Consider the following 18855-nt stretch of genomic DNA (forward strand, 5'->3'; position numbering starts at 1 on the left):
CCACACCCGACGTCTAAGGGCTGGCTCCGTCTCGCCTGACGTCTGAGGATAGACTCCGCTTCGCCCGATGGCTGAGGGCAGGCTCTGCCTCACCCAACATCTGTGGGCAGGCTCTGCTTCGCCCAACGGCTGAGGGCTGGCTCCGCCTCGCCCGACGCCTGGGATCAGGCTCCGCCTCGCCCGATGTTTGAGCTCCGGGGCTAGCTCCGCCTCGCCCGACGTCTACACCCTGTCCCCTCATAATGACGAGCACAGGGTAAGATAGGACACTTAGGTCAACCATAGTACCGAGGACCATGCCCTGCTCACCTACGAGAAGGTACTGTCAGGATACGACGGAACGGGCGCTTTAAGCCCTCCTAGCCATGACAGAGTCTGAATAGTATTGTAGGCACCGACTTTTGTCCTATAATGTTGTAGGCGCCGCCATCAGCCCTCGGGTATGGATACTAATACAGGCATACGACAACTACTACAGTCCAGGAGAGAACGCACATCATCTACAGTGATGGACGTATGGTCACTTCCCCGTCTACTCCCCGTAGGGTCACAGCTCGGCTCTTTGACATGCCGCACCGTTCGTCGGTGTGGGATGAGACGTACCCACTTGCTGAATGAGGCCAGAGCACGACCCTATAAGGATCAGTGAACATGTCATCCCTGATACGGCCTGCCATGTTAGCAGAGCAGGCACAAGGGGAAAGAAAGACCCGGCTCCATCGAAGGATCTTCTCCACCCTCTGGTTTTTCCTCTTTCTTCCATCTATAATTCATGCTCCCCCTTGGTCTATAAAAGGGAGGGCAGGGCACCCCACTAAGGAGATGGATCAATTCCACACACAACACACAGTCAAGCCGCAACCAAGCTCTTGACATCCTTTCGACCTTTCCATCAGAGACTTGGGATCTGTCCCTCTCTCGACCATTTGTACTCCCTACTATGAACCTTTTTCGATACTAATAACACGAGTAGCAGCAAACTGGACGTAGGGACATTCTGCCCGAACCAGTATAAACCTTGTGTCTTTTAGTACACCATCCGAGCCTAACGCACAACAAATATAAATTTACTAGTTGATGTTTATTCGAAACACCGACACATAGCATAATATTTTTCTCTCCCAACAAATCAGCCGTACAAATCAGCACGAGCGGCTTTTGAATTTATGTTGCTTGGAGCAGTTCTAACAATTGGCTTTTAAGCTAGCTTTAAACATTTTTTTATATTTTAATGGAAGAGATAGAAAAGCTAGCTTTTAATCAAGAGCTAAGCTCATGTGGGGCTAGCATGTTAAAAGCTATGCGCTAAAAGTTAGCACTATTGTAGAAGTTGACTTAGAGCTAGTAACTAGCTGTAACCATTGCGGGTGTCCTTAGTAGCTGCTTCGAATTTCAATCCAATATCATAGAAAGATAAATCCTATATTAATAAAAAACATGCTACTAAACGGCTGTGAAAAATGGGTGGAGCAGCTTTAACTTGAAAGTTTAAACTATGTATCACTTTCACCTTGAAACTGAGAATTCAAACATAAAAATTTAAAGAAAGTTTGGAAAGTAATATATGGACTTGTGGTTGAAAGATTCAACAACAGAACAACTTTCACAAGACATCCATGTAGTATGAAATGAAAATGTCATCTAAAATCTCCAATTGCTAGCTACTGATGAGTAAGGGCATGTTTAGTTTATTTGCTGGTTACTGTATTGCCTTCCTCAACGAAGATTCTAAGCGAGGTCATGTGTTTGGTTTCCTTGCCAAACACTTCGAAGTTCATGCAGTTGATATTTTGCTTGCTCACGGGATATAACCAAAATGGCTCACTTGACGGACGAGTTTCAATTGCTCGTACTAGGCGACTAGTAGAACATGACCAAATATGTCATACTCCTCAATTTTAACTCACGTCTCGCGATTCTAGAACACCTTTTGTGCTCTTTTGTTTCATTGCTTTTTTATTACCACCTCTATAAAAAACATTTATAGATATCTTTGGAATTAAATTATTTAATTATGAGTAAATTCTTTTAAAAATAGTATCAACTCCAGTCCACTCCACACAGTCAGCTTTCTATCCAAACGAATAAAATCCGCGCCACCCAAAACCCCACCACGCTTGGAGACGCGTCGCTTCCATCTCCACTCCCACAGTCCCACTCCCCCGCCATGGCCTTGGCCATGACCTCCTCGTCCCCGCAGCCACCGTCCCCTTCCCACCGCCGCCGTCGTCGCTCGCAACCCGCCACCCCCACCCCCAATGCCAACCCCAAACCTAAACCCAAACCCAGGGCCAAGGCCCTCCCCCTCCTCTCCGACGTCGGCGTTGGCCGCGACCCCGCCGCGATCAAGTACTACGCCCGCGTCGCATCCAACCTCGCGGGCGCCGGCCGCCTCCGCGATTTCCTCCTCGCCGCTGAGGGCCTCCGCGCAGCCGCGGGCGACGAACCCAGCTTCGCGGCGCGCATCAGCGCCCGTCTCCTGTCGCGCGGCGTCGCCGCCGCTGTCCGCGAGCGCGGACTGCCCTTCGTGCTCGAGTTCTTCCGAGACGCCGAGCGCGTGCGCGTCCCGGCAGTCGAGATGCTCGATGCTGACGCGTCCGACGCTGTCGCCGGCGCCTGCCGGATGTTGCTGGAGGAGCGACGAATGGTGGAGTTCGTGGAGGTCGTCGAGGCGCTAGCTCGTAATATTGCCCCCAATCTCTTCATGTCTATATCATAATGTTGGCATGAAGTCTATGCTTCAGCTGGTTCGCTAATGTAGCTTTATGCACTGATGATCATCTCTCAAATTTCTAATCAGTAGTAGTACATGCTAGATGCATCAATCTCTTTAGTTTATTGAATGGTTTAGGTGGTTTAGTAGTTTTCATGCACGAACTGGCATGTCAGTATTAAGACTGCAGTCAGGATGCTAATTTCAGCGAGATAATCGATCTGTTTGATATCATCACCAGCTACCAGTTGACTCATGGTTTCTACCTGGTTACCTGTTTAATTGGTGAGACGATACATCTCATTTTTGTTTCTCAGGATGTCATTTTTTCATGTACATATTGCATAAATCCTGCTTTAAATGTAAGCATGCGCCCTTCTCTTTTTAGTTTCTCCAGAACTTATTAGAACTTGGCAGCACTACTGCTAAGGATAAACATGTTGTGACTCTTAATGACTTGGAGATGCAGACAAACATAACTAGCAGGTATTTGCTTGCTATATAGTGCTGTTTAGTGTTTACGTTCTGGAATTCTGCGTTTGATTACTGTACAATGTATCGTTGGCATAATTACTGATGATGTGCATTCGTCTGCATGTACCAACATACTATTTTCTTATATTTTGTTTGCTGAAAGTCTTCATTGCTGTACATCCTGTTTAGTTGGCAACACTCTTCATGTGTACTCCCTCCATTCCAAACTATAAGACGTTTTGGGTTTTCTAGATACATAGCTTTTGCTATGCACTTAGATATACACTATGTCTAGATAGTAAAAGCAATCTATCTAGAAAAGCCAAAACATCTTATAATTTGGAATGGAGGGAATACCTTTTTTTGCTATCAATTCTCCCCTACCCATGCTTTAGATGGCAATTCATTAAATCTTGAATTGTTGTTAATGTTTTGCTTTGATCTATTATTTGTTTAGGGTATGGATTCTTTGTTCAAGGCATTGTGAACCCCATGGATGTACTGAAAATATTTGTCAAGCAGCGTGACCCAGATATAGCTATAAGGTGGTCATACTTACCACATCTTTATTTAACATGTCTTGAATTCTGTCAACTAAATATATGATGATTACTTCAAGGATGTTAGTGTTAGCATGGCATGTTTCTTGCGGGAGATTTAAGCTTTATGCACTACGTGGATTTCATCCTTGGATCATACTCCTGGGATTTGTTAAAATTTCATACTCTTTCCATCAATCTTGATACCTGCAATGCATTGTTTTTTGACATGTAGGTATGCACGCATATTTCCTAATTCCCAACTTTTACTCTGCAATACCATGGAAGCTTTTGGAAAAAGAAAGGAGTTGAAAAATGCTTTATTGGTCTTTGGAGCCCTTAAGGACCAGCTTGGAGGCATCAATATGTTTGCATGCCGAAGTATAATAGATATATGTGGCCATTGTGGCTCTTCTGTACAGGCTCGAATTATATTTGAGGTACATGATATCCCTCATTGACTACAGTTAATTTAATTGTTAGCTGAGTTTGCTTCTTTACATTTGTAGATATATTCACTGAATTAGAAATAGGTTCCCCAAGTTTAGAGAGTTTCGTATACTTAAAGTTAATAAGGTGGCTCTAAAAGGGATAGCTTTGTAGTCATTTGCCAATTATGAAACATCGAATTAAATCCCTTATTCGTTAAAGCTCTCTCTCTCTCTCTCTCTCTGTCTCAAAGAGGAATACGCAAATTTTATCCAACTAAGCTACCTTCTGTTCACCTGCTGTAGACATGTGCTCTAATACTCAGGTGGTTCCAGACTTCACTCATATATCATACATGTGAATCATATGCAGGGGCTGCTCGCTGATAAGATTACTCCAAATACCTACGTCTTCAACAGCCTAATGAATGTTAATGCCCATAGCTTGAGCTACAACTTTTCACTCTACAAGCATATGCAAGTAATGCATCTTCTACCTTATTGTTGCTGTTCATAGGTAGGTTGTTTTAGCTTATGCAAATTGATTCTGTTGCATCACATTTTGCCTTTTTTGAGCCAGCCTATTGTAACTAGTTCTTCTAATTTGCTATGATCTGCCCAATTTCTGTTTGCTATTTTTTTTTTAGAGAAAAGGTTTCCCCTGCTTTATTGAACATAAAGCGTCATAGTCATTACAGCACAGCGTAACGGCGCTCCCGCCTCAAAGACCTATATGGTCAAAAATCCGAATCGTTTTCAGCATCCGCAAACAGCACAGGTTCACAGCTCGGTGGAGTCACAGCGATGAAGTCCGAAGCCGAAGGATGTGATCCCGATATTGGTTGCCTTGACGGACTCCAGCAGATTCTTGGGAGGCATGCAGCTTCCAACTCCATCTTCTGTACTATCTGGTCCAGCTTCTCCCCATCCACCTCCGCGAGCAATGGCTTCCATCTTCTCAGAGTCTTGGTTGTCCACAGCACCAACTCCATTCCTGACCAGATCGCACCCTGAAAGCACAACTTATTCCGAGACTTCCATAAGCACCACAAAGCCACAGCAAAGATAACATTTGTCAGCAAATGTTTCTTGTTAGTTAACCAAAAAGTGGCTACAAACTCATAAGACCAATCACCACTCATACCGATATTTTCAGCAAGAATAGCCCAAAGAGCTTTTGCCACACAGCAATCAAAGAACAGGTGGTGAGTAGACTCTGCTTCAGAGCAGAACAAACAAGTCTTATCAGACACCTCCCTCCTCTTAGCTAGGTTATCTCTTGTGAGCAATTTATTTTTAGAGAGTAACCATAAGAAAATTTGAACTCTAGGTGGGATTTTTAATTTCCAAACGGCATGAACAAACACAGGTTTAACCCCACGGTGATTAATAACAGCATATAACGACTGAACCGAGAACTTTCCATTGGAACTAAAACTCCAAATGATCTGATCATCATCATCATTTAGCTGCACATCTTCTACAATACTAACCAGTTCATACCACAAGTTCATAAGCCGATCAGAGACAGACCTCCTAAAAGTCAACATTAAATCTTCACCATTCCAGACCTGATTAATGGTCTTACCTTGCTGCTCACAGATCACATAAAAGAGGCCAAAACTGGATGGCCAGGCTAGAATTCCCGAACCAATGATCCTCCCAAAATCTGATTTTCTTCCCATCCCCAACTTTCCACATAATTCCCATATGGGCTGCTTGCAAAAGCCCAGGTCACACCTTTCCAAAAAGGGGACAGCTGGTTACCCAGAGGGCTGCAGATATTAGGTTGATCAGTTTTGTACTTAAAATCTGAAATTTTAGTCCAAATAGCATTTTTATTCAACCCATATCGGAAGATCCATGAGCTAAGCAAAGACAGATTTAAGTTCCTTAAGTCAGGAATACCTAAACCCCCCAACTCCTTTTGAGCAACTAACTGCCAATGGGCAAGATGGTATTTATGCTTGTCGTCATTATTATTCCACAGAAACCGAGCCATATGGGAGTTGATCATGTTTACAGCCCACTTTGGAAACTTAATTATAGACATTAAGTAGATAGGAATGCTTGCTAAACAAGCTTTTAACAAAGTCAGCCTACCAGCATAGGATAAGAGTCTCCCTTTCCACCCTGAAATTCTCTTAATGATTTTATCAATCACAGGTTAGAGATCCTCTCTCCTGAGTTTTGTAAAATGTAATGGCACCCCCAAATATTTAATAGGAAAGTCCCCTGTTTTACAACAGAAGACTTTAGCCAACTCATTCACTCTCTCTTCCTCCATACCAATAGTTAAAAGATCACTTTTATCATAGTTAATTTTCATCCCAGTCATTTTCTCGTAACAGATAAGCAACCATTTCAGATTGTTAGCTTTATCTAGATTGTCTTCCAAAAAGAGGAGAGTATCATCTGCATATTGCAGACTGATAACTCCACCATCCACAGCTCTAGGTAAAAGCCCAGAGATAAGATTGTGCCTAGCAGCTTTAAGCAGCATCCTAGTGAAAATATCAGCAACCAAATTAAACATAAGGGGGGATAAAGGATCCCCTTGTCTAAGTCCTTTTCCCTGTTTAAAGAAACAACTGTTTTCATCATTTATTCTAATACAAATGGAACCCCCTTGAATCACTTTCTTCATCCAACCTCTTCATTTGGCTCCAAAGCCTCTAGAAATCAGCATGTCTTCAATAAACGTCCAACTAACCCTATCGTAAGTTTTTTAATAATCTAGTTTGAGAATAATCCCATTTTCTTTATTCCTATGAATCTCATGGATAATTTCATGAGCTGCACCACACTTTCCAAGATAAATCTGCCTTTTATGAAGGCTGTTTGATTTGGACATGTCAACCTATCCGCCACCTTGATCAGCCTATTGTTCAGAGCCTTCGCAAAGATTTTGAAACTACAATTAATAAGACGAATAGGCCTAAACTTCTTGAGGTGTGTAGCATCAGGCTCTTTAGGTATCAAGGTGATCATGGCATAGCTGAGCCTATCTAAATTCAGCAGCCCAGACTCAAAATCTCTCACTAACCTCATAAAATCAAACTTGATAATATCCCAAAAAGTCTGGTAGAAGAGGAAAGAGAAGCCATCAGGGTCAGGTGCCCCTTCTGCATATGATTCAAAAACAGCAGCCCTAATCTCTTCTTCAGAGAAGGGAGCCTCAAGAAACTCATTGAGCAAAGCAGCTTCTTACCTTAGTCATTCGGTCGCGAGCAAGACCTTGTGGGAGTCGCGAGCAAGACTTATATCGTGGGATAAGATTTCATGACTTAGGAGAATAGTAAGGAAAATAAAGTATAGAGAAAAGAAGCGACCTGCTAAGTTCCTAAAAAAGAGTGATTCCGAGCCGAAGATTCTATGCATAGAGATTTTATCCTCCTCCTCCCAAAAATTCTCACCTAGGTGAACCCCCAAATCTTCCTCTTCCCCAAATAAATTCTTATAGAAGTCTACCGCATGGCTAAGCATGTCTTTGGTGTCCTCCAGAGGGCCATCAGGACCCTCTAGGACAGAAATTCTCTTCTTCCTCGCTCTTTGGTTCGCCACAGCCTGAAAATAAGCTGTGTTCCTATCACCTTCCTGAACATTTCTATCCCTTGACCTTTGTCTTGCTTTAATCTCCTCTAAACTCCAATTTTTTTCTAAATCCCTCATTATGTCATCCATCTTCATCTTTTCTCCTGGCAGCAGGGAACCGGATTCATACTTTGTATCTAAGCTATCAAACTCCTCAAGAAGTTCTTTCTTCTTCCTCTTAATATCAGCATTAATATTAATAGCCCAGCCCTTCACTTTCTTCCTAAGCAGCCTAATTTTAAATTTCCAGATGTCCAGAGCATCTTGGAAAGCACACTCAGTATTCCAAATCTTAGCAACTAATTGTTTGTAATCTGGTTGCTCAAGCCACCATTTTTCAAATCGAAACAAGGTAGGTTTCCTAACAGAATCAATGCCAAAGTCTAAAATAAGCGGGACATGATCACTACCAGCCCTAGATTTGGCAGTTACAAAAGCTCTAGGGTACTTTTGTTCAAAGCCACTATTACATAAGAGTTTGTCTAAGGCTGCCATAATTGGCTGCTCCTGATTATTTGTCTAGGTATAGGATCTGGAATAATTTTTCAATTCTAATAAACCAAAACTCTGAATCCAATCTTGGAACGAATCAACCCATTTATGATTAATAACTCCATTGCTCTTCTCCTTAGCACTAGCTACCAAATTAAAATCACCCCCTATAAGGGTAGGACCATCCCAATTATTCAGAAGTGAATGGAGTTCATCAATAAACTCCTGCTTTCCCTCCTCATATGCAGAACCATATACACTTATAAATCTCCAAACAGATTTATCATCAGAATTTTTAATCATAGCCGACACAGAATACACAGAGTTTTGCCAAGCAAGAATCTCAAACTTCCTAGAACATAAACCGACTAAAATGCCCCCTGCAGTACCAGCAGCAGGTAAGTGATGCCAGTAGAAATCCTTATTAGCATACGTAAGAAAGGAATCTTCAAAAGATTCTTTTTTTGTTTCTTGAAAACTAACAAAATCCAATCTGTTATCAACAATAAAATCAGTAATGCACTGAAGTTTGCCTCTTTTATTGAGGCCTCTAATATTCCATACTGCTCCTTTCATTGGAAACTATAGATTTGTCATAGACCTCAAGGCCTTTGTGTAGAGAAGATTGGGAAACACCACACCCCTAATGAGGGGGGGTGACCTCTATTATATAGCCAATCAGGCTTGTAGTATAAGGGATACAATCAGGTGTACATGGAAGGAATAAAGAACTTCCTAATACACATATATACTTCCTGATACCCGCCCGCAGTCGTAGCGGGAGGATCACGGACACAAAGACTGGACCTAAACTCAGTGAACAGTGGAGTCGGAAGGCCCTCCGTCATGATGTCCGCGAACTGGTGAGAGGATGGCACATGGAGGACCCGGACCTCACCCAAGGCCACCTTCTCACGGACGAAGTGGATGTCAATCTCGATGTGCTTCGTGCGCCGATGATGCACCGGGTTGGCTGTCATGTAGACAACACTCACGTTGTCACAGTAGACAACAGTGGCCAAAGCGAGCGGGACATGAAGCTCCTGGAGAAGTTGGCGTAGCCAGCAACATTCGGCCACAGCATGAGCCACAACGCGATACTCCGCCTCAGCACTGGAACGAGACACCGTGGTCTGGCGCTTGGAGGACCAAGACACCAGATTGTCGTCGAGGTAGACACAGAAGCCGGAGGTGGAGCGTCGAGAGTCCGGGCAGCCAGCCCAGTCGGTGTCGGAGTAGGCAGTCAGAGACTGAACAGAGCCGGTGCCCGATGTGAAGTCCGGAGGAGAGTGTGCCCTTCACATAGCGCAGGATGCGCTTGATCAGGGCCATGTGGGGCTCGCGCGGGTCATGCATGAAGAGGCACACCTGCTGAACCTCATACGCCAGGTCTAGTCTAGTCAGGGTGAGGTACTGAAGGGCTCCAGCAAGACTTTGGTACTCAGAGCCGTCCTGGAGCTTGGCGCCGTCATGTGCCGAGAGCTTGGCATGAGTGTCAACGGGAGTCGCTGTAGAGTGACACTCAGCCATGCCAGCACGCTGAAGAAGATCCAGGGCGTATTGTCGCTGAGACAGGAACAGGCCCTGGGGGGAACGCGTGACGGAGATGCCGAGGAAGTGATGCAGGTCGCCAAGATCCGTCATGGCGAACTCAGAGTGAAGGCGCCCCATGATGTGTTGAAGAAGAGTTGAGGACGACGCGGTGAGGACGATGTCATCGACATAGAGCAGTAGGTAGGTGATGCCCGGCCCCTCTTTGTAGACAAAGAGGGAGGTGTCGGAGGCGGAGGTGACGAAGCCAAGCCGTCGAATGAAGGAGGCGAACCACTGGTACCACGCCTGCGGTGCCTGCTTCAGTCCATACAAGGACTTGGGGCGGTGGGGTCGACGAAGCCGGGAGGCTGCTGGCGGTAGACAGTCTCTTCGAGATGGCCTTGAAGAAACGCATTCTTCACGTCCAGCTGGTGGATCGGCCAGGCGCGAGAAGCGACGATGCTGAGGACAGTCCGTATCGTCGCCGGTTTGACAACCGGACTGAAGGTCTCGTCATAGTCGATGGCGTGGCGCTGGGAGAAGCCGCGGACCACCCAGCGTGCCATGTGCCGGGCGAGGGACCCATCAACACGACATTGGCACCGGGCGGCTGCGGGACGAGGCGCCAGGTGTCGTTGTCGATGAGAGCCTGGAACTCGTCGACCATGGCAGCACGCCAGTTGGCGTCAGCCAGAGCAGTACGGTAGTTCGCCGGAAGCGGAGAGGGCGAAGATGGTGAGGCCATCAAGCCCTGGTAGTGCACCCGCTGGATGGCCCCAGTCACAAACTGAGTGACAGGGCGTGTAGGAGCAGGCGGTGGCGACGACGCCAGGACCGCGGGCTCCTGGGGTGCCGTGGGCGGCGCCAGAGGGGCGGGTGCCGGGGCCTCTAGCACCAAGACCGTGGGCGTCGACGGCGCAGGAGGCGCTGGGGCGGGTGCCGCAGCCCCCGGAGGCCGCCGGGTGTAGTGACGAGGTAGTGGCGGCACCAGCTGGCCGGGGGTCGCCGGGCGACGAGTGGAACCCCCGACGGCAGGAGCAGGGACGGCGCCCAACGGGGCCGTACCGACGGTCGAGGAAGAGGACGGCGTCCCGCCCGTAGGCGGAGCGGGGTACACGGCCGGGCCGCGTACCTGGATGGCGGGGTCGTCGTCGGGTAGTTCCTGCAAAATAGCGGGTGAGGGCTGCGGCTGCTCAACGTCCGAGGACGGATCGACCGAGGCAGGAGCAGGAGCATCGGAGGGGCTCGATAAAAGGAAGTCGAGCTGCGAAGGGTGAGCAGGTTGGGAGGAGAAAGGAAAGATGGACTCGTCGAAAACAACATGGCGAGAGATGATGACTCGACGTGTGGATAAGTCAAGGCAGCGGTAGCCCTTGTGAGACGAGGGATAACCGAGGAAGACACAGGCTACAGATCAAGGAGCAAGCTTGTGGCGTGCCGTGGCTGAGAGGTTAGGGTAGCACATACAACCAAATACATGCAAGTGAGAGTATTCGGGGTGCTGGGAATAGAGGAGTTGGTAGGGAATATTATTCTGAATAGCAGAACATGGTCGCCTGTTCAGAAGATAGGTGGCGGTGGCGAGCGCCTCAGCCCAGTATGGGGCGCCCATGGAGGCGTGAATCAGCAGGGTGCGAGTCACATTATTAAGGGTGCGGAGGACACGCTCGGCTTTCCCATTCTGGGGAGAAGTATAGGGACATGAGCGGCGTAGGTGGATACCCCGAGAAGTCAAAAAAGATGTGAGAGTCTTATTGACAAACTCGGTCCCGTTGTCAGCCCGTACACTGCGAACGGGAAGACTGAACTACGTATGAGCATATGCGCAGAAGTCTGTGATGTGTTTGGCGACTTCAGATTTGTGAACTAGAGGAAACGTCCAACAAAAATGTGAGAAGCCATCCAAAATAACTAGGTAGTAGCGATAACCAGAAACACTAGCTACCGGAGAAGTCCATACATCACAATGGACTAATTCAAAAGGAGCAGAACTGCGAGAGCTGGAATGAGAGAAAGGTAACCGCACATGTTTCCCTAATTGACATGAGTGACATAGAGTGTGACTGTCTTTATTACAAGTAATTGAGGAGTTCTGTCGAAGTGTAGTGATGGCGACAGGGCCGAGATGACCGAGACATAGATGCCACAAACTGGAGGAGATGGCGAGACCGGCGTGGGGCGCTGCAGAGCTGGCGGTTGGAGCTATGGTGTAAAGATCGTTGGCGCTATTGCAGCGAAGAATCACGCGTCTAGTCGGAAAATCTTTGACAGAAAAACCAAAAGCGTCAAACTCTATGGTGCAGTTATTGTCCTTAGTAAACTGATGAACATAAATCAGATTACGTATTAAAGAAGGGACACCAAGGAAGTTGTTAAGCTGGAAGCGGGAGGTGGGACTGGTGAGGGTAGAGTTGCCACGGCACGTGACTGGAAGGGTGTGACCATTACCTACAGTAATGGAGGAGTGAGTGAGGGAGGTGGGAAAGAAGAATACCATCCGAAGACGACATGTGGGCGGATGCTCCTAAGTCAACGACCCAGCCGCCGTTCTGCAGCGCCATCTGGTTCAAGGCAGCAACCAGTCCCGCCTGGTCCCAGGTGGGCGTCTAAGTGGGCGCCTGAGCGGGGGCGTAGGCAGCGTGAGCCTGTGGGGGTTGGCCCAGGAGACCAGGGGCGCCGGCGCGCCAGCCCCCGCCTCCCTGACTGCCAGCCTGCTGGAAGCCTGGAGCGCCGTAGGAGGTGGCTCCCGAACTGAAGCAGAACCAGGGGCCTGTGGGCCGAGGGTGGCTGGATGGTGCATGGAAGCTGCCGCCACCCTTCTTGTGCTGTCACCTCTTCTTGCTGCCACCGCCGCTGGGGCGGCTGCCGCTGCTGCTGCCGCCGGGCTAGACAGGGCCAGAAGGTGGGCGACACCCGCCTGTGCAGCCGGAGGAGGATGACGACGAGGCGTTCCCGGCGAGCAAGGCGGTGGAGGTGGAGACCTTCTCCTCGTTAGCGAGGCGAAGTTCCTTCAGAGCGAGCATGTCCCGCGCCCGGGCGAAGGACGGGAAGCCGGCGGTGGAGTTGGCGATGTCGTCGGCTGTGGTGGTGAAGCGGGGGTTGAGGCCGCGGAGTAGGTTCAAGACAAGCTGCGAGTCCTGAACGGGATGACCGACGTCGCGAAGGGCGTCGGCGAGAGTCTTCATGCGGCCACAATACTCCCGATGGAGGAGTCACCCTGCGTCATGGAGTGGAAGTCGTGGCTGAGGAAGATCGCCCGGGACTGCCGGTTGGCGCGGAAGAGTCCCTCGATGGCGAGCCAGAGTTCCTGGGCGGTCTGGTCGTCATCAGTCATGGCGAGGTCGAGGACGGAGTCGTCGACGGAGCCGAAGAACCAGGAAAGACGGACTCGTATTGGCAGTCCGCTTGATCCCAAGCAGGGTCCTCGGGGCGAGGTGCCACCGTGTCGTCGATGTGCGACCGGAGGCCGAACTTACCGCACATGGACTTGAAGTAGGACGCCCATCTGGAGTAGGCAATGGACTTCATCGTCAGCGTCACGGGAACGTGAGACTTGACGTTGACGGTGGCATAGGGGTGGACGGCTGGGGACGCCGCCGGAAACAGGATGAAGCCGCCGCCGCCGTTGCCGGTCGGGTCGCCGGCAGGAGTGCCAGAGGAACCGCCGGTGCCAGTGGGCGGCACAGATGGGCCACCGTTGGCAGCAGGGGGCAGGCCAAAGGGCGGCACATGGCCAGCAGCAGGGGCGGTGGTGTCGCCGGACCCAGAGGGGACGGTGGCCATGGCACAGCAGGGGGCGCGGGTCAGAAGGGAAGGCGCAGGGAGAGGAGAGAAAAGCACATGGCCAGCAGCAGGGGCGGTGGTGTCGCCGGACCCAGAGGGGACGGTGGCCATGGCACAGCAGGGGGCGCGGGTCAGAAGGGAAGGCGCAGGGAGAGGAGAGAAATTCCAGGATCTAATCCTTTGATACCATGTAGAGAAGATTGGGAAACACCACACACCTAATGAGGGGGGGGGGGGGGGGGTGACCTCTATTATATAGCCAATCAGGCTTGTAGTATAAGGAATACAATCAGGTGTACATGGAAGGAATAAAGAACTTCCTAATACACATATATACTTCCTAATACTTTGGTTAACACTTCTACCCAAGAACTGACTGTATGATTACTATTTTCCTTTAAAGGAGAGTTAACTACCTCCATCATATTAGGATTCAGTGAGGGGACAGTCACAGAATCACACATAACATCCAAATTAGCAGGAAGATTAACAACACTTATCTATGAATTCACATCTACTGGTCAATTCTTTCTCTTTCAACATAGCAACATTATGATTAATCATAATCTCATCCGATCCCAAATTGATATCGACACAACTTGCTTTATCAATTAAAGAAGAGTTACTCTCAAGAGTAATAGAGAAGGATGAGTATGGTTTAGTACCTTGGCAAAGGTTGACAAAATTCTTATACTCTTGAGCTTTTTGCATAACCATCTTCCCGTCTTCAGGGTATCTTCTAGGCCTCGGCATCCTTTGAGTAGGGCCCCACTGAGTCTCTCTTTTGCTTTTTCCGGTCTTGTTTTTCCTCATACAGAGCGGCCAAATCCAGGATATCACTGTCCCCCAAATTAACATCTTCCAGAGTGACCATCTTCTGATCCTGATCTTCTGTTTCCTCATCCGAGTCCTGCAGCTCCATCTTGAGTAATAATTGAGAACATTCCTCATGAGAGCTTCCAACTTTAGCCATTCTCCTAAATTCCTCCCATTTTGAATGCTGCGACTCATCTTCCAGCAAGCTCTGCCACTTGTTACCAACAATTTTACAATCTGAAGGAATCTCAGAGAGCGTGGGTTCAGGTGTACCAAACTCTACCACCTCAGAAATAGAACTGGAGCTCGCGCTTGTTCCCGAAATAGGTAAAACCTGGTCCACTGTAAGCTGTTTCCCATCAGAGTTAGGTATGACTACTGAAATAGACACACCCGGATCCTCAAACTCCCTCACATCAGTTACAACCTTATCCAAGTGACTTAAGAACTCAGGTTCTGGTCCACCATGGAGGATAGCTTCAGATCCCAAATCCACATCAATGTGAATTGGGTTTTTTTGTTCCTCAATCCCTACAGCTGTCACCAGCTTAGACGGTATCCCCTTCATAAGAAGAGCTAGCTGTGCCTCTTGATCAATCGTCTCACAGTCAGCTACTTCAGTAGCCACTGTTTTGTGTCCAGTATTTGTCCCTGATTTGCTAGCTGGTGTTTTCAGATTGGAGCTCTCACTCATTTGAACCTCCGTAGACTTCTCCTTAGTTAGGTCTTCATCGTCATCTAAATCATCAGCTTCATCATCATTGTCTGGATTGTCATCATTCCCATCATCTCCTCCATCACCAGTATCTTTCACGGTCTTTTTTCTCATCCTGTTCAGTCTCAACTGTAAAGGATACCACATGCAGTTTCCTATTCATCTCAAAGAGCCTCAGTAAAGTAATCTTCTTAGCATTTCTGTTTGCTATTCCATGCTTGTTCGTGTTGTTTTTAATTGTATTCACTAAAACAATATTTACACTGTGTTTGGTTGTTCCTTTGATTTACTTTTCGTTCATTCATGACCAACTATGTTCTATAATCTTATGCGCAGCACAGGCGCACAGTGACCATAAGCTACTGTTTACACCGTTTTGTGTTTTTGCAGAATCTCGGTGTCCCTCCTGATTCGACTTCATATAATATTCTTCTGAAGACATGCTGCAATGCCAGAGAATTCAACTTGGCTCAAGAAATTTATGAAGAAATGAAGAAAAAGGAACGTAATGGCCTTTTAAAGCTAGATGTTTTCACATATAGTACAATGATGAAGGTATGGGGGCTCTTCTTGTTGTTGTCGATGCATTATAGCTTTTTATGGTTTCCAGAATTCTTTTCTCTTTAAATTCCAGGTGTTTGCAGATGCAAAAATGTGGAAGATGGCTTCCAACATCAAAGAGGATATGCAAGTGAATGGGGTTCTTCTTAACCTAGTAACATGGTCGTCGTTAATCAACGCTTATGCAAATTCTGGTCTGGTCGATCGTGCAATAGAGATCCTTGAAGAAATGATAAGGGATGGCTGCCAACCTACAGCCCCATGCTTCAATATTATCCTTACTGCTTGTGTCAAGTCATGCCAATACGATAGAGCTTTCCGCTTGTTCTACAGTTGGAAGGAGTCTGGTATCAAGATATCTCTATCCCCTGAACAGAAGAGAGGTCTTGATGGTGGCTTTACATTCTGTAAAGAGTATCCTAGTAATGGCAGTACTATATTGGTGGTTCCATTCAGGCCAACAGTCACAACCTATAACATCTTGATGAAGGCTTGTGGTACTAATGCAGAACGTGCAAAGTCTGTAATGAACGAAATGAGGCGGAATGGCCTTTGTCCTGATCTTATTAGCTGGTCTATACTCGTGGATATTTATGGAACTTCTCAAAATAGGGATGGAGCTGTTCAGGTTTCATGCTTCAAAGTTTTATGTTGACATCTTTTGCATAATATAATCTGCTATGACATTTGTCCTTATATCAACTTTTGTGTCAACTAAATATGCCTTCCTTGTTTGTATCCTGTTGAAGTATTCCATTTTATAAAACTTGATGTACCTCTTGTGGACAAAGAATCAAAGAACTAACAGATTAAATAGATGACAGAATAGATACTGAATTATTTTATGAATCCACTTAGTCTGTGGAGTTCTGGCTGCAAATGATCCTTAATTTGCATTCCATGGTAATTCACTTTCTCAGTATCACTGTATCTATGTGGCATGTCTTTCCATTTTTCAGTACTGCCCTTACACTGTTGACAATGTCCATGTGATTTTTTTCATCTGGATAAACATAACACTTACTTCCTTATTTCTTAATGTGGATTGTTATGGTTTTAGATTTTTCTTAATAAATAATAAATTAATTATTGCTATCCTTTTCTTTTTGACATAGGCACTAAGGAGAATGCAGCGAGTTGGGATGAGACTTAATGTCTCTGCATATACTGTTGCTATTAAGGTTGGTCACTGGAGAACACCTTTTACTTGGTTAATGGGCACTTCTTTTTATTTATAGACTTATGGTCTGCCAGTAAGCTTTTCTACAATGTCCTCCAGGCATGTGTTGAAAACAAAGATTTGAAGTTAGCACTGCACTTGTTTGAAGAAATGAAAACACACCAACTGAAGCCCAATTTGGTGAGTTTTATCTAAAATTTAGGTACAAAGCTTTGATGCTTTGCTTTTCCTTAACTATAAGATTTGATGCTTCCTGATGTAACATTTATTGTTTGGCCCATGAGCTATTTGGCACCTGGCAGCATTTAAGGTTCGTATGAAAGCTTAGGCTTTATATCGTACTAATGTGTTGTTAATTTCATCCAGAGTAGCTTGTGCCTGTTGCTGACTGCTAAATGCTTCGGGTGCATGCATAATTTATTGGTGTCAAGTTATTTGGGTTGATTAGTTGGATATCCTCTGCTGCTTGTTGATGTTAGACATTATGATATGAAACATGGCATAGTCAATGGTTTACTCTACATCAACCTGCAAAAATTCCATCGATGTAAATTGCATTTGACATAGTAGTTCATTTTCAGGTGACGTACAAAACTCTCCTGGCAGCACGCAGCAATTATGGATCACTACAGGAGGTCCAGCAGTGTTTAGCAATATATCAGGAAATGAGGAAAGCAGGGTATGTGACTAGAACGATAATATGCTGTTTCTTTGATACTTTTGAAGTCAGTACAAGTGCTTTTTCCTCGACGGCTCTACTCTTTCCTTATTATAAGATTACCGTTTTGACAGTAATTCGTGATTGCATTAAATAAAGAACAAAGGTTTATTTGATATAAATGCTCCAGTGTAAAATTCATGGAATACACTATAAATAATGGAAAACTAGAAGTGCTCCAAGCTACAACTGTTTTGACAACAAACAGGTATCAGCAGAGGATGTAATCCACTGAAGCTTTAGTTGTTATCTCATGCCTAGGTGTCAATTGCTTCTTATTCCACTATTCCATTGTAGGAAACATACTGACAGCCTAGTTTCGCATTCCAGGTATCAGGCAAATGACTATTATCTCAAGGAATTAATAGTGGAATGGTGTGAAGGAGTTCTGTCTAGCCGTAGTGATAATCAAGATTTTTACAATTTGGATCTACAACCTAAGAGGAAAGAATCGTTCAACCTGTTTCTTGAGAAAGTCGTAACAGTCTTGCAAAAAGATACTGATCAGAACCAAATTGTCGATGTTCGTGGCCTTTCGAAGGTAAATGAAATCCAACTGGTTCAAGTTATGATATGCAAATGATCTGCCACATGAACATGATGACTGTTTTTGAATGATTTGTGATTTACAGAAACCATTGATTTTTTTTTTTGGTGTTTACCCAAATACCATGTATTCTGCAGGTTGAAGCTCGAATTGTTGTTCTCTCTGTTCTTCGAAAGATCAAAGAGCAATACCTCCTAGGTAATGTTGAGCTGTCACTCCCTTTCGTATTACAATAAAAAAGCATAGACGCTAAGCCTCTATTTTGATACCTCAACGCCGAAACATTGATCAGGAAGAGTGGTCCAGGATGATGTGGTTATCATCACAGGTCATGAGAAGACATCAAGAGCTGAAGCTGAAACTAATGCAGTTGACGTCGTGCAGGCAATAGTTACTGTTTTGACGACTGATCTGGGTCTTGAAGTTTTGATTGGACCTGGAAGCCGCCCTCCTGTTTCATCAAAACCCAAAGCACCGACTAAATCTAGAAGTAATTTAGAGCAAATATCAAAAGAATTTACTAGGAGACCACAGGGAATGATAAAAATCCCTATCAACTCACTGAACCATTGGTTGAAGAAGAAAGCCGTGAGGATTGCAGAGTGAAATTTCCTTAAACTACCTTTTTGGTCCATTTAGTATACCAGTAAATTAGCACAGTTATTCCAGGATTGGATGTACATATGAAAACAGGTTACTGCTCCTGGTATTCCAGGCACACGACACGACTTGAAAAAGGGACTTGTTGGCAGGCAATGGAGT

At 46.1% G+C, this 18855-nt stretch overlaps 1 protein-coding gene across 1 annotated transcript; it reads left to right on the forward strand.

Moving 5' to 3' along the window:
* Nucleotides 1–2117: 2117 nt before the first annotated feature.
* Nucleotides 2118–18849, forward strand: LOC136547008 (pentatricopeptide repeat-containing protein At5g02830, chloroplastic-like). Its single transcript, XM_066538977.1, has 12 exons — nucleotides 2118–2681; nucleotides 3645–3732; nucleotides 3962–4166; nucleotides 4528–4635; nucleotides 15478–15642; nucleotides 15722–16276; nucleotides 16764–16829; nucleotides 16928–17008; nucleotides 17410–17507; nucleotides 17877–18087; nucleotides 18231–18291; nucleotides 18386–18849. Exons 1-12 carry the CDS (start codon nucleotides 2168–2170, stop codon nucleotides 18697–18699), a joined length of 2466 nt encoding a protein of 821 aa, XP_066395074.1. The 5' UTR covers nucleotides 2118–2167; the 3' UTR covers nucleotides 18700–18849.
* The last annotated feature ends 6 nt before the right edge of the window (nucleotides 18850–18855 follow it).

Source organism: Miscanthus floridulus, chromosome 1 (genome assembly GCF_019320115.1).
Source record: "Miscanthus floridulus cultivar M001 chromosome 1, ASM1932011v1, whole genome shotgun sequence".
Classification (NCBI taxonomy): Eukaryota; Viridiplantae; Streptophyta; class Magnoliopsida; order Poales; family Poaceae; genus Miscanthus; species Miscanthus floridulus.